Source organism: Pantherophis guttatus, chromosome 3 (genome assembly GCF_059756535.1).
Source record: "Pantherophis guttatus breed Tessera chromosome 3, ASM5975653v1, whole genome shotgun sequence".
NCBI lineage: Eukaryota > Metazoa > Chordata > Lepidosauria > Squamata > Colubridae > Pantherophis > Pantherophis guttatus.
Genome location: NC_142065.1, coordinates 88,594,512 through 88,610,841, shown reverse-complemented (window position 1 = coordinate 88,610,841; position 16,330 = coordinate 88,594,512). Strand labels below are relative to the sequence as shown.

Sequence of the window (16,330 nt, the reverse complement as noted above, 5' to 3'; positions counted from 1 at the left end):
TAGGAGGAGCATAGTAATACGAGATAGCTGCTAGCCTAGATAATGGCAAAATATAAAATATATCATCCAAAATTGAATTCACATCAATAATAGAGAAACTTTGTTTTTTTTAAAAAAAAGTACTCCAAAGAATGTCTGTCTCCCCAGGTTACTGTTAAACCTTTTTCTGTGGCTCATGCTAGATCAGGGGTAGCGAACGATGGGGCCTTTATGACTAGTGGACTTCAACTCCCAGAATTACTGAGCCAGTATGACTGAGCATAGCTGGCTCTGGAATTCTGGGAGTTGAAGTCCACAAGTCATAAAAGGGCCATTGATCCCCACTCCTGTGCTAGATCCTTCTCTAACAGTCTGAGGAACAGAGGTGGGTTTCAGTAGGTTCTGGCCAGTTCTGGAGAACCGGTAGCGGAAATTTTGAGTAGTTCGGAGAACCGATAGTAAAAATTCTGAGTGACCCTGCCCCCATCTATTCTCTGCTTCCCAAGTCCCAGCTGATTGGGAGGAAATGGGGATTTTGTAGTATCCTTCCCCTGGAGTGGAGTGGGAATGGAGATTTTACAGTATTCTTCCCTGCCATGCCCACCAAGCCACGCCCACCAAGCCACACCCACAGAACTGGTAGTAAGCAATGCCACCCCACCAAGCCACACCCACAGAACCGGTAGTAAAATATTTTGAAACCCACCACTGCTGAGGAAACAATGCAAACACCATCTTAATAAACCAGTAAAACTGTGAAGAAATTCTGAAACATCATAAAGTATTACTAAAGCAAAAAGGCATCTGGTTTTTACTTAACTTCTATAAAATTTGTGTTGAAAAGCAATGCTTTTGATGGAACTGCTAGATATATTTCTTTCAAGAAGCAAAACCAACAAATTTGATTAGGTTTCTATTTGGAATAAAGATAATATATGAGTAAAGTGTTTTTCCTTTGATATATTATTGCATTTGCTAGTATTTCTGTAGTGAAAGATTTAAGAACTGGATGTATTTATAAAGAAAAATTCTTAGTATATATAAATACAGGTGTCATGATAATTGTAGGTTTCGCTCTGTGACTCATTTGGGTTTTTTTATATGAAAATATTTCCTTTCCCCAGTATTATGCAAAAATCATATCTTTCTAATGTAGTTCATCAACAGTTTGGCTCCTCCATTGAGTGCTTGCCTAAGGCAGGACAACAAGTAGACTTTGGTCACATGTAGGTCCTAGCTTTAATCTAACCTTTTTGTAACCAGAACATCACACCACTGAAAATCAACCTGTGATGAATTGCCAATTCACAAGTGATTTTTTTTTTTTGGGGGGGGGGTTTCTTGTAAAATAAGGATGAAAATACGGTACTTAGCCTTTGTTTCAGTTAGTGGCCCATATTGTATATAAAACACTAAATTTCTCCCAAAAATAAGCTGCAAAATTTGGCTGTACCTCTTTCTTTGACATCATTGTCCCATTAAAAAAAGCAGTTGGCTTCCACAGGTCAAAAAGACAGAGTTTATAATATTCCTTGGGAACCATATAATATGGAGCATGTGAGCTACTGGGAGGCTTGTAACAAAGGCTGAATTTAACATGGTGATGATTTTCATGGACATTTTTATCTACACCGAGAACTAATTTCCTTTTAGGGCCTTTTTTTTTTAACCTAAAGGCAACAAGACATTTAGAAACCACTCCATGAAGTAGGATTAGAGAGATCTTTTAATCACCATGTAATTCAGATTGCTAGGATTACTCAAGAGGTCAGTTATGGGAGCTCTGCAATTATGCTGCCTCACCTGTATTTATACACTTTGAACCACAGAGAATGTAGGTAATTCTGAATTTGCCTTAGAGGGTACTGTAATGTTGTAAATTGGCTAGAATCATTTAAATCAGAGTCCCAAATCATTTTTCATTTTAGTTCGTTTAGGACAACAAATCCCAGACTTCTCATTCAACATGGCTAGATTTGCTGGGAATTTGGGGGCATTGAAGTTGCAATTCACCTGGAATAAGCTAAACTGAGAAAGACTGCTCTTAATAGAAAAAATAATCCCTATTTAGGAGCAGAAAATTGGTACCAAATCAATAGCATATGGGGGAACAGAGAGTAGCAGAGAAAAAAATATAACGTGCAATATTGGCAGGGAATTCAATGATGAATTTGGAAATACTGAAATAGACTGAACCTTTCAATGGTGAATAAATCTCTTTAATGATTGTAGATTAGGCAATAAAGGCCTGATATGGAACCACCATAGGGTAGAAAAGGTTAACAGAGACCTATATATCTCAGGGGTTGGATGTCTGTAACTTTGTTCAATGATACACATGTTTTCCTTCCTTTTTGGAAAAAAGTTTAAAAAAAAATCCCTTTCAGAGTTCCCTCTTTCTAATCGTCTGTGTTTTGGAACCTGTGGGTATGCGAGATAATGAGACTACAGGAAGTTCTTCCATAGACTTCTGAATAGATTGTTGAAGTTCTGTGTTGAATTCCATCTGGTATTTTTATTTTGTTGTGTGATTGATACTGACCTCCTTTAGTTATTCTTAATTAATCATCAATTAATCATTCTTTAATTAACCATTTTCAATAATAATTATAATATTTATTAAACTTTGGAGGACTTAATGAACCTGTTTTTATATTTCTTCAAACTATTCCCAACAGGAGGGAATGGAATAGCTTCTAGCATTATCCTTTGAAGCTGGGTGGCCCAGGGCTTATTCTCAGTTGTAAGCTTTATTTTTTCAACCCAGTTAAGAGAGTTTTTAGGGAGCCCTATTGACCCTAGGTAGAAAAACCAAAGGGAGGCCAGGCCAGTTGGTCTCTAGCAAACTAAGTGGTGGCAGCTGCATTACAAACACACAACTCTGACAAAGTAGGCAGAACTAAGATGAAGTCCGACCAGGTGAAATGTTAGCTAGGAAGCCTAAGAAGCCTAATTCACCTTCCTTAGACCACTGCTTATTACAAAGTTTTTAACACAGGGGGAAAAAATGCAGCACAAAAAGTTTTGCAAATCATGGTTCATTTTATGCCATTCACACTTGCCGGAATAAATGCTACATATTTGACATTGATACATTAAATACATAATATTTAATACATTTCTTACCTTCCTTAGGGAATGCTTATTGAAGGACCTCCAGGACCTCCAGGACCGCCCGTAAGTATATGCTTTCTAAATATAATTTAAATAAAATTATTGATACTATTAACAAAGATAGTTGGCATCAGGGCTCATATGTATATAACATAAACTTTCATTGAGTACAGATTGTTCCATCTGGAAATGGTGTCGTTTACCTATCTGTGTGTTTTTGTTTCTGTTGGGCAACCATTACTAGCTCACACATTCTGCCAGTCCTTGATCAAAATTGCTCCTAAGCATTGTCATAAAAAGTTTTTTAGGATAACTAATATATATATGTATATATTGCCTTTATTTATAGGGTCTTTCGGGCCCCTCTGGTATGCAAGGCCCCATTGGTCCTCCTGGTGATCCCGGTGATAGGGTAAGTACGTCTCCATGAGTTGCAAATGAGCAGCCCAAGCATGCCAGATTGAATGGCTGAGAATGTAAACAATTCTTAAGGAAGCGCAACTGTTTTGTAATTTCTTACTATAGCTTAAAGAAACACTCTTGTGTTTTGCAAAACCATTATGTAAATAAAATACCTTCATTCTGATAATGAATTCAGTTGTTTTAGTTTATTATTTATTTATTTATTTATTTAGACTTCTATACCGCTTCATAGTGCTTTACAGCCCTCTCTAAGCGGTTTACAAAGTTAGCATATAGCATATTGCATATTAGCATATTGCATTAGCATTAGCATATTGCCCCCAACAATCTGGGTCCTCATTTTACCCACCTTGGAAGGATGGAAGGCTGAGTCAACCTTGAGCTGGTGAGATTTGATCTGCTGATCTGCTGAACTAGCTGCAGTACTGCACGCTAATCACTGTGCCCCACCTCAGCTCATTAGTTGATTCATTGCAGGTCATAATTGATACTCTTCTAATGAGAAATAATGAGATTTTTAGAGGTTCTCCAGGATAGTGTTAGATCCTTTTTGTCGCTGTGCAGATAGGACATGTAGGGCCTTGAGTCTAAATTCTGCCACCTAAAGGTCATCTCATAGAGTTGGTGGAGGGGATGGGATATCCTGAAGGCTTCAGATTCTCCAGGTCTCCCGAAAACAAGTCCACATTACTGAATATGTTCAGGGTGACTGAATGTAAAGGAAAATGTTATCAGTGGTGCAAATGAAAGTCGGAAGACAATCTCCATTATCTAGCTTTAAAAGTCAGATTAGCAGATGTCTTGTTATTTCTGGGTGACTTTTAGTGATAACAGGTGGATGAACTGGAAATGTAGCTGGCTTTCTCTTTCTGTTTGTTTTGCTTGCTATTACATCTGAAGGATAACTGTTCACATCTCTTGAGATAAGAGATATCTAAGGCCTTGTTATTAGTCTTCTGGTACGGCAGATTAGTACAGGTTAATCTGTTTGCCCTTCCTGATTTCCCACTTAATCTTTAAATATTAACCACAAATATTTTTAGCATGGTAAGTCTGCACCACTCTTGTTCCCATCATGTCCCTTCTTTGCTTTGTCTTCTGTGTGCTGTAATTGTATTGCAGCATTTTGAGATTTCCAATACATGATGATACATTAAGGGCAGAATTGCATAGATCTTTGGATATTATCAACATAAAACCACATATGTATGTAATGATATTTCTGCAACAATCCACCAATTTATCAAATAGAAAACTGAAATGACAATATCAAAAGCAAGGCAGCTCAGCCATTAGCTTCGGCAATTGAAACCATTAGTGTGCAATCTGAAAAAGAATACTTTATTAACTTATGATGCCTAGACATTTAGAAAGTTTCTGGAATCTGCCTACAACTTTTTCAGATAAAGAAGTGATAAGCGCTAGGTCACCTTATCCTAGATATTGAAGGAACATGGGAGATAAATCATTGCTAATCTTACCCTTGCCATGCTGTTTCACACTGTAATTTTTTTATTCTGAATGTGTCTCCAGGAGTTGTATAGTCATACTTATGTATGTACTTGATGCTTATTCTTACAAAGAAGATCCTAGCTGAGTTTATTTTCCCCTCAAAATTCTGTATTGTGTACAGGTAGTTCTTGACTTACAACAGTTCACTTAGTAATTTATGACCATTTTTCACACTTACAACCGTTGCAGCATCCCCAGGGTCATGTGATTTACAATCGGATGCTTGACAACTGACTCACATTTATGACGGTTGCAGTGTCCAGGGGTCATGTGATCACCTTTTGCAAACTTCTGACAAGCAGAGTCAATGGGGAAACCAGATTCACTTAACAGCTGTGTTACTAATTTAACAACTGCAGTGATTCACTTAACAAATGTGTCAAGAAAAGTCATAAAATGGGACCAAACTCACTTAACAAATTTCTCACTTAGCAACATAAATTTTGGGTTCAGTTGTGGTCTCAAGTTGAGGACTACCTGTAGTTTGATTGTAACCATGTTGTGTGCAGTGCCAATGAAATAAATTTAGGTTATGATGATGTATGTACATGTAGATAGCAACTGAAGTGATTAGGAAAGCTTTGAATAATGTATGTGTGAGTACAATCTGATTTTTAATTTGTACCCTGGCATATGCCTAAAATGCTGGTTTAATAATTTAAGTGATTAAAAAGTATTCTCAGAACATAGACATTTTAACATTACCTTTGTGAACATTAAAGAAAGACTAGTCAGCTGTTTGCAATAATGATTTGCCAACGTCTTCTAGGAAGCAATTCATAATTGTTTTGAGATGTTTTGCTCTTAAGCATATGTGCGTTTTATTCTTGTGGTTCATAACTATTGGGAAATCTATTAACATCCATTTTTACATAAAGAAATGCTTGAATGTAAATGTTCGTAATTTGTATTTCCTGAACCAGAACACACATTAATAAATGTTGCCATATATTTCACAACTTTAAAACTGAACAAAAATTATTTTAAAAGATGGAAACACAGAAATGCATATACTGTATTAGAACAAGATGTAGGCAAAAACATGCTTATATGTGGGAAAGCACTCACAAAATATACATGTTCCTGGAATCCACATATGAAATGAAAAGGAAAATGTAGACAGCAGTGTGTGTATTAAAAGAAACATGCACAAAAGTATGTATACAGTGTTCTGGAAATTTTAATTTAAAAACTACAGAAATGAGATGAAATGAACATAAGATGGGATTTCAATCATTCTACTTTTCAATTTGCAACTGTAGTAATTAAACATGCTCTAAGATGTTTCTAATTTCCTGTATCTCTGTTTTAGGGTCCACCAGGACGTTCTGGTCTTCCAGGGGCTGATGGGTTACCTGGACCCCCGGGTACCATGTTAATGTTACCAGTAAGTCTTACTTTGCTTTACAAATGTTACATTTTCAAGGGATAAATAAGAATTTCAGTGCAGTATGATTAACTATTAATATTTCTCTTACTAGATCATCTAGGTCCTGGCCATTGGAAAGTTCTTAGAAGTTAGACAATATCAGTGACCAGTCAAAGAGCTAATTCCTGAAACTGACTTTTCAAGCCATGAAACAAAGCTAGCATTGTAAATTTTGTTCTGCTAAAAATCAAAAGACAATGATTTATTCTAGAAATGTTAGATTGCCTGTTTTCCACATCATTCATTCAAATAGCATACAAGTAGGTAGTGGTTTGGGAATGATGTTGATGTTCTTGATGTTGCCTTCTGCTCTTCAGGAAGACCATATATCTAGTGGCATGATGACATTATTGATGGAGCAAAGTGACATTTCACCCCAAACTATACAATGGCCTGAGATTGTGACTCTGAAATGAGGGAAATGGCCAGATTCCGCTGGCATAATCTTAGGTTGTTGGAGAAACACAAAAGGAATACTCGTTGCTCACTCCTGAAATAACAGACAACAGGGCATTCCTAATGAAAATGGAACTGTACTCCTTCTACCATTCTAGACAAGCGTATAGATCAGGTTTTGAAACAACTATTTGTTTCTGTTGTTCATGTTAGAACAGGAGTGGGCAATTAATTTTCCCAAGGGGCCAGATGAGAAACTGGAGGTGGCCAAACCAATGTAACCTGATTTGATATCTTCAAACTCCATTACCTCAACTCCTCAGGCTGCTGCAGGTGAGGGGTAAACTCTGCACTGGTGCAGAAAAGTACTTTTTCCTCACCCTCCTGCACGGAATGGAACAATTTGCCCCAGCCATGTCATAGTGGCCATCTCACAGCAGCCATATCACCATGGTTGTCTCGTCATGGCCAGTTTATCATGGTTATCTCATTGCGGCCAACTCACTGCAGGATAACTCACCATGGCCATCAGTAGCCAGACCCAATTTCACTTTTTCTCTTTTCCCCAATGGCACACTTACTTTTGATTTCTAATTTCTGACTTATCTCACAGGGCCCAAAGGGCTGGATATGGCATAGAAGCCATAAAATGCCCAGGTCTGTGTTAAAAAGTGGTTTCAACAGTCTGTTGCCTGAACGTTTGATACATACTAATTAAATAAATTGCTGAGTTCATGAGTTATTAGATTTGTTTATTAGATTTAATTAAATGCAAAAGCAACTTCCCTTGAGAATGAATTTATGATGATAGTGTTAAAATTCCTAGGACTGAACCAAATTCCAATTGAACTTTTAGATAGGCCTATTCTGGGTTCACGTCTTCTAAAACTTAACTTTATAGCCCCAGTGATGGAGGAGAGGAAACTGACATTTCTTAGGCCTACATCTTTATCGAGAGGGGCTTCTTCATGTGAAAAATGACCTGAGGTTGCTGGATCTCTAATTAAAAGCACCAGAGACATGGCAAGCTATAGTTCTGAGTAATATTTGCTTTGAAAACATCCCCTTGATAATTTTTTAGGCAGAACTGGAGATTAAGCAGCAAGGCAAAGAAGTGCCAAGGCTGCAGTGCCTCAGTAATTGTTATCAAAAGCATGGGGAGCTTTAGAGCTTGGAATGATGCCATTTTAAAACGATCCACTTCAAATCTTATCAAAACAGCAAGATGAGCAGTATATAAATGTAATAATAAACAAATAACATTTTGTCCAAATTAGTTTATTTAAGGTTAACCTGTTCTGAATGGGAGATCCCTTTGCCACCAACAATAAGGCTGTTTTTTAATAATGATTATTGTTTTTAATAAAAAATAAAATTTGTGATAAATATACAACCTAAAAACTACTTAAATAAAACCTTATTATATCAAAGGAAGGTTTTTAAAGATTTTAATGAAAAATATTTCATTTATGAATAGAGATAAATGAATAGAGATTAATTCTGAATTTTTCATTTTGATTTTCTTCTTTACAGTTCCGCTTTAGTGGGGGTGGTGAGAAGGGCCCAGCAATCTCACCTCAGGAGGCTCAAGCTCAAGCTATTCTTCAACAAGCCAGGGTAAGTTGGGGTGCAGTCCAGTGGTGGGATTCAAATTTTTTTACTATCGGTTCTGTGGGCGTGGCTTGGTGGGCATGGCAGGGGAAGGATATTATAAAATCTCCATTCCCTTCCCACTCCAGTGGAAGCTTACTGCAAAATCCCCATTTCCTCCTGATCAGCTGGGACTCAGGAGGCAGAAAATAGATGGGGGCGGGGCCAGTCAGAGGTGGTATTTACCAGTTCTCCGAACAATTCAAAATTTCCGCTACCGGTTCTCCAGAACTGGTCACGTCCTGCTAAATACCATCTCTGGTACAGACCATAGCAAAGCTGGAAAACCTTGTCCTTCCCTCCCACCCCTTTTCAAGGGCTCTGTTTCTCATTGATCGAAATGTGCTGTGGTCTGCTTCTAACATGAGTGGAAACAGAACTGAAAACGAGTAGAGCTACAGCAGAAGTGATTAGATGTGGAAACTGCATTCAGGTCTGCTCTATGACCTTTCCTGCTCCTGCTGTATTGGTGGGAAAATGTCAGTCTAGATAATCCAGACAAGGACCAGTTCCGCAGAGATGGCTATAGTACAAGTTGTAGTAGATGACCAGGTTGAGCCTGAGGGAGGGGCCAAACCAGTGGTGGGATTCGAAAAATTTTACTACTGATTCTGTGGGCATGGCTTGGTGGGCGTGGCAGGGGAAGAATACTGTAAAATCTCCATTCCCTCCCCACTCCAGGGGAAGGTTACTTCAAAATCCCCATTTCCCCCCTATCAGCTGGGACTTGGGAGACAGAGAATAGATGGGGGCGGGGCTAGTCAGAGGTGGTTTTTACCAGTTCTCCGAACTACTCAAAATTTCTGCTACTGGTTGTCCAGAACTGGTCAGAACCTGCTGAATACCACCTCTGGGTCAAACGTGTCATAAGTCACAAGTCCTTGCGCACCTGCAAGAAATCTAAGTTCATCCCACCTTGAATGCCTCTTTTATCTCCTGTGCATTTCCTTTGATCCTGTAGAGAGTTTAAGCTGCTAATAAATATTTATTCTCATTTGAACTACCTGTATCTCCTGATTTCCTCGGCAGTTGACACAGGTAGTCCTTGACTTATGACTGTTAGCTTGGTGGCCATTCGAAAGTATAATGGACCTACCAAAGGGGGATTCTTACAATCCGAATTCAAAATTCTGATAATCAGCCCTCCCCGCCACAGTCACTTGGCTGTACTTCAGGTGCTTGGCAATTGAGCCACATTTACAGGTGTTTGCAGCAACCCGTTGTCTTGTGGCCATGTTTTATAATGATGTTTTAAAAACCATCCTTTAATTCCAATTTTTGGCAAAACCAGCCTGTGGTTCCCTTAAGACTGCAGTGTTTTCTTATGCATTATGATTGTGCTAAGCAGACTCCATTACGGTCATAACTTGAATCTTGCAAGTCTGGTTGTGCTGTTTCTCATTCTTATAGTTCAATGAATTAGGGAGGTGTCTGAATGAATCACTTCCAAGTGTTATCTGAACATTCTAGACTTAAAAACTGCTTTAGCCCCTATAGCCTAGATAATAGCACTTGCATATCTCAGTCAAGTCATCTTCCTTATTCTCTACAGGTAACAAAAACAAGAACATGTATGCATTGAGCACTATTTGCTGAAAATGTTCTACCCTTGATTTCTTTCTTTTTTGGGTGGGTGGGTGGGTCCTTTTCAAGAACAGATACTAGCACTTTTTAAATACTTTTTTCCATGGCCATATGATCAAATTAGACATCTTTAACAGGTTTGTGAAAGTTCAATGAAGAAAAACTCACCCTTTTTCCTGACTTCTTGGGAAGAGGGATTAGATAATAGGTGTATTTATCTTACTCAGTTTTGCATAAGGGACATTGCTTCCTATTTTTGTAAAATCCAAGAGTTACTAAAATTAACTTTTGGGGTTTTATCTGTATCATGCCAGAGTCATGATGCATCGTGATCCTCATAAAATGTAGCAAGACTAAACAATGTTTACATAATTAAATAGTTAATTTGCAACTGTTCTATTTGTTGGAGGTTATGAGTAGTTTAGCAAGTTAAATATATATTTTTGTTTATATTACAGATTGCAATGAGAGGCCCACCTGGTCCAATGGGACTTACTGGAAGACCTGGCCCTGTGGTATGCAAAACAATTGTTATCCAAAGTTGTGGTTCATAAATGATTTACCTTAGTTGCAATGCCATTTAATTGGCTGGGATTTTAATAAGAGTGATTTATTAGTCTGTCTAGGAACTGTCCCTAGCATTAAGTTTGGGAACAGGCAACCTTTTAGAAGCAAGAAAGCACACTCTAAAACAAAATTAGCAGCAATTGACTGCAGAGGAAGATATAATCGTGCAACAACATTACATGAGTGAATGGAGCTAGGATTTTCAATCATGCATGGGTTGGTTTGTGTTTTGCTTTTAAAAATTATTATTGGCTGTTCTCATGGTTTATATGTCCTTTATATTTGCTCTCCACTGAAATTTGTTTGGAAATCACTCTTCTGTTGTTCGGTATTTTGCCAAATGAATTTGGGGAGCATAACTTATGGGGATTTTGAAATTACATGACAGACGTTTATACAGTCTCTGAGCTGCTCAGACTTATATTAAGCAGAATGAAATATCTGCCTGAGGCAACAGATACTAAGAAGTTGCCAAATACTATAAGACACAAAACTGGACATTTCTGCATACTCCTAAATTAACCTCCATCCCCAGGTTGCAATAAAGGGTGTGGTCCCATAATCAAGGCTAAAATGAGATTCAGCTGCAAGAATAGGGTGTTTCCATATGGTCTTTTACTGGAATCCAGTATACCTTGGCCTGGACACAGGCTCTCTACATAAAATTATATATATATATTTTCATTTGATGGTTAACATATTTCCCAATACGCTTATTATCCCCTTGGAATTTCTGCAATTTTTGAAGGGTTAACGTCCTCCACTTTTGTCTTATTTGTATTGGGGGAAAATGATTTAGAACTTTATCTCCTATTACAAAATAGGAGGTCCCCCCCACTTAATTATTTAAGTTTATTTAAATACATGATTTAATAAGGTGAATACTGGAGATTCTGCTTTCAGCCTGAAGTTTAAAATGACATTCTGTTTAAAACAGAATGTCCCAGTTGTCTAGTTTGGAAAATAAGCAGAGCAAAATTGCAGACCTCTATATTATAGACTCACTGGATAGAGATTTGACATTTGCCAGCATTTTAAATGTTTAAATGACAAAAGCAGAACACTAGCTCTGCAGTTGTTAAATTACCTGGGCAATTTTCTTCTAATGATGGTTTCCTCTTTTACGAAACGGATACTCTGCTGACAGAGATAATCAAAATGATTCATTTAAATGCTGCAGTTAAGCAGTTACTATCTCTTTCCAAGCTATCCAAGTGTATTTACAACAATATAAAATGATACTTATTACAACCAAGATTACAGACTTTGCATAAACCTAGTAGTCTCCCGAGGAACCTCAGTAATTACACCGAGGTAGAAAAACACTTAGACATAAAGGTCAAGAGGAAGTATGCCATTCAGAATGAAACGATATATTTAGTTCCTAATGTAGTGAGCTGTTTCCCTGATTTGCAAAAGCAGGTTAGCCAGCACAGTCATTTTAGGGGCTCCCATGACAGCTCATTGGAAGAAAAATGGTAGCTGTTCTTTAGCCCAGAATTCTTTACATGTTCTGGACTGTCCCAGTTGCCATAATTCCCAAAAGCCATGTTAATTGGTGATTAGATGGCTGATGTCCGACATGGCCAAAAGACATCAGGCTTCAGGGATGTGCTGCTGAAAATACATTGTAAACACGAACTGTTTTTGTCAGCTGTGCAGGTAGAATGATAAGTACAATGAAAACCTGAATCCATTGGGTAGGGGCATTGCTATGTATAGTTGAGGAAACAAGAGAGTTATATTCTTTCTATTTAACAATCACAACAACAAGGTTTTGTTATGACATCAAGCAGTGCTGGAGGTGCCTGAAAGCAATATGAGTAATCTGACAACTCTGTAGTGGGAATTACATTTGAACATGTGCTGCAGTTTTCTTGATAAAAAAAATAAGCCAAAACCTTTTTTTTTTTTTTGGTTTTGTCCATGAAAACAACCCCACTTCTAAATATTTTTCTAATTCTCTCACTGCAAAAATTAACATATATTTGGGAACTACAATTGAAAACTTGTGAAGGACAGAAAGCTTTGTAAAAGTAGTGACATTTCTGACAGCAGTGGTGATGGGAAATATTTACTCTGTTGACTGATTAAGTAAAGTAGAGACCTTAGCAGGGGTGTCAAACTGGCAGCCTGCAGGCTGGATGAGTCACACACAGGCCACACCCACCTCAGCTCCGCGAATGGGAAAAATATCGCGAAACATCACTTGAGGGCAACGTGATGCCATGAGTTTGACACCCGTGCTTTACAGTGTAGACCTCAACGAATCTTTCTCACAGTCTCTAGTCCCAAGCGCCATATTTTATTATAGACAACAACTGATTTTTCTACCGATCAAGACCTCAGAAAGGATATATTCAATTCTTTTCTTCCTGGAGTGAAGGAGATTTAGAAAATGGAGGCGGGTAACTTTGTAAAATAATGGGTGGAGAGTTATGATATCCCACAGAGAAGGTACCTTCTTTTGGAAAATGTCTTGCATTTTCTCATGCAAGAGTCTGTCGGTAGTGAAATGACAACCATTTTTCCAAAAAGAAGTAGCAGTGGGAGGAAAAGATATGTCAACAATTAATTGCCTCCAAGGCCTTCATAGTAAGCATTTGAGATATTCTGTTTACAAGCAAAGCAAAGTCCCAACAGATAGGTTGTTTTAGAAATTCTTAAATCTAGTTTGTTCGTTTTAAAATCCCCAACCAAAAACTTCTGGGATATGGTGATGTGAGATTGGGTTCCTCTAGCTTTTTATTTAGCGTACGCTCAGCATAGCTAGTCTGGAAAGTATAGCATTATTTGTTAATTTACAGGCTGCCATCCACTATAATATTTTAAAGCCAATAAATGAACAACTGAAATGTAAGTAGGGAAGGCCTGCAAAAGCACCTGTCACAGATAAAACATAGAAGAGGAGTGGGAGAGGCATAGCAAAGGGATCTTTATCCAAAGACCACTTATTATGCTCCCAACTATAAATTCTGCAAGAAAAAAGTACTACCCTTCTCTAGGGTAGGATAGGAAGAATAAAATGAAACATTGTGGTTAACTATTCCCCAGTTGCATAGTTTTGATTCATATCCTTTGGCCCAGATAACTCTACAATTAGCCCACTCTAGCCTCTGTGATTTGTAGGATAAAAGGTAATAAAACCTATCTTTCGGCTGCCATTCAGCGCTTCCTTGCCAGGTTATCAGAACGATTTTGTAGATTGCTGCTGATAGAGAAGATGACCACAAGTAACTGATGTCTGAAGCTGGAGAACCACTCTGTCATCTGCCACTAAAAAGGATCCTGTGGAATTATTTCTTCACTGCTGCTGCCATTGTTTAACTCCTGTTTTCAATAGAATATATATATTGTAGTGTATTTCCTTTTGGAATGAGGTTGTAGCCAATTTGCAGGCAAGCGATATTACTGTATTGGAAAAGTTCTCACTTCTGGCTGATGATATACAGGATGAATAGGGAGTAGGACCACACTTGTGAATTAGCAAGCTACACATTCTGCAGAGCTCAGTGATGCAATAAAAAATACCCAGCCCCGCATCCAAATGCAATATTTAATCAGTGCTGCTGATTTCAGTGGAAGCTACTTTGAAATAAGTAGGCTAGAAGCCAGAACTTAAATTCTGAATCAGAGCTTAGTGTGAATTGCATTAAAATAGTTACCTTAACCATTTTCCACTTGGGCTAGAGAAATCCAACTATTTTTTTTTTATCTAAGTTAGAAAATGTAAGCAAAAGTCTTTTTTCTTCTCCCAGTCTTTATTCTACTACTGGTTGTAACATCCTCCCCTCTCCTAGCAAAAACATCACCACCAATGACTTCTTAATCAATGATTCCGAGAGTAGTTTTTTAAAAATGCTAGTTTTCTAACTTAGAATGAGTACTGTTTCTGGAGATCCAAGGCATAATACTTACTCTTACTATCTACCCTTAAATTTCTTGTTCACCTATCTCTGCCTTTATTTATTTGTAGGCTGAATTGGCTATCTTTTTATTATATTTGGGGGCTTGCATTTCAACCCAAAACTCCTTGCTTGTTATTTTTAATGTCTGTGTACTGCCCAGAGTCCCCTGCGATAGATAAATATGCAGGCAGGCAGGCAGGCAGGCAGGCAGGCAGGCAGGCAGGCAGACGACAGACAGATCTGCCTTCTCCAAGAGAGAAGAAAATCTCGCTAAGACTTTAAAGGGAAGAACAAACAAAACAGAGCTCTTACTAGTGCAGAGAGTTTCCCATTGGAACTGTCCTTGAATATGGAATATTTTTTTTTCCTATGCAGAATTGTATTGTATTACATCAGTCCTGTCAGGAACCAAAGGACCTACCAAGTCCATATGTACCAACTGGAATATATGTTCAGAATATCTCTGAGACTTCCTGGGTGTGGGCTTAATTTTGGATTTTGCACTCCTGCAAATAGAACAATCCAAAAAGGTGTTACAATCCTTAATTCTAACTCCATTTGAGCATTCAGACATGCTGCACATATTCACTAATAGGGTTGGAGGGATTGTTTTGACATGGATGACAGGAACTTGTAGCAGGCGGTCCACTCCCTTTCTCCTTAATTTCTCTTCTTACTTAAAAAGGGGGCAACAAGATAGCGTGAAAGAAAGAACAATTACACTGCTTGGATTTCTCAGGTATTTAGTTTGAAATCTAGAGGAGTGAAACTGAAGAATTTCAGGATTCTTACATGGAGTCACCACTGTCATTTTCTAAAACTTCAGAGCTATCTTTACGATGGACCATAATTGTCTTGATACCAGTCTTGAGAACTCAAAAATCAGCATGTACCATGTTCGTGTCATTGGTGTGTTGGAGAAATCTTAAAACATGCATATAACTGAGAGACAGTGAACAACAGCCTGGCAGCTCCAGCACTGCAAATTGAAAATGGAGGTTGACCATAATTTCCTATCAGTATGAGATTACAGGAGTGTGAACCCAGATTGGTGACAAAATCCAAGTAGAAATGGCCTCAATTTATTATTGAGACTAGAAGGGGGTTGACCAGCATCTTTAAAGGCATTTATTCTTGGACAGTAAATTTTAGGTTTAAGATGATGTCTGGAATGCAGAAAATAAAACTATGGACTAGTTTGATGTGAACATGTCCATCACAATTATAATCAGCAATACAAAAGTATTTATTTTTCTGTGTCAAAATGTGAGTCAGATTGAACTAAAACAGTATGCTCTTGGGCATCTTTCCTTTGGTGTAGGGAAGTCCTGGCTCATCTGGTATCAAAGGTGATGGTGGAGATCCAGGACCTCAGGTAAGAGTCAATGAAGAAACAAATGCAAATGGTAGATTTGTAACTGGGTCCCTCAATTTTAGTCCCAGAGAGCTACTGGAGTGGTCCCAGTAACTGAGAGAATTGTTTCATAAGGCAATTTGTCTTTAAATCCAGGTATAATCTAATACCACTAGTATCACTGTATGCAGTCCATCACCTACATTGAAATTTTATGACTTCAAACATCCAATTTAATTGTTTTGGTATTTCTTCATTCTTATTTTTCCCAAAACATTGTACATTAGTTTAGTTGGATAAACATATCCTCAATTTTAATGCCTTTAAGACCAACAATGCTTTTTTTCTTTTGTTTGTTTTGGTTTTCCTGGTATGCCTTTGTAACAATAATATTTCCTGTTTATGAGACTTATG

General features: G+C 37.8%; 1 protein-coding gene across 1 annotated transcript in view; it reads left to right on the top strand.

Moving 5' to 3' along the window:
• Positions 1 to 16,330, top strand: part of COL11A1 (collagen type XI alpha 1 chain) — a 274,990-nt gene that overhangs the window by 108,953 nt on the left and 149,707 nt on the right. The window contains exons 10-15 of the mRNA XM_060690063.2: positions 3,115 to 3,156; positions 3,443 to 3,505; positions 6,341 to 6,415; positions 8,387 to 8,470; positions 10,546 to 10,602; positions 15,884 to 15,937. Coding sequence (XP_060546046.2) covers positions 3,115 to 3,156; positions 3,443 to 3,505; positions 6,341 to 6,415; positions 8,387 to 8,470; positions 10,546 to 10,602; positions 15,884 to 15,937 — 375 coding nt within the window. The remainder of the gene's footprint in view (positions 1 to 3,114; positions 3,157 to 3,442; positions 3,506 to 6,340; positions 6,416 to 8,386; positions 8,471 to 10,545; positions 10,603 to 15,883; positions 15,938 to 16,330) is intronic.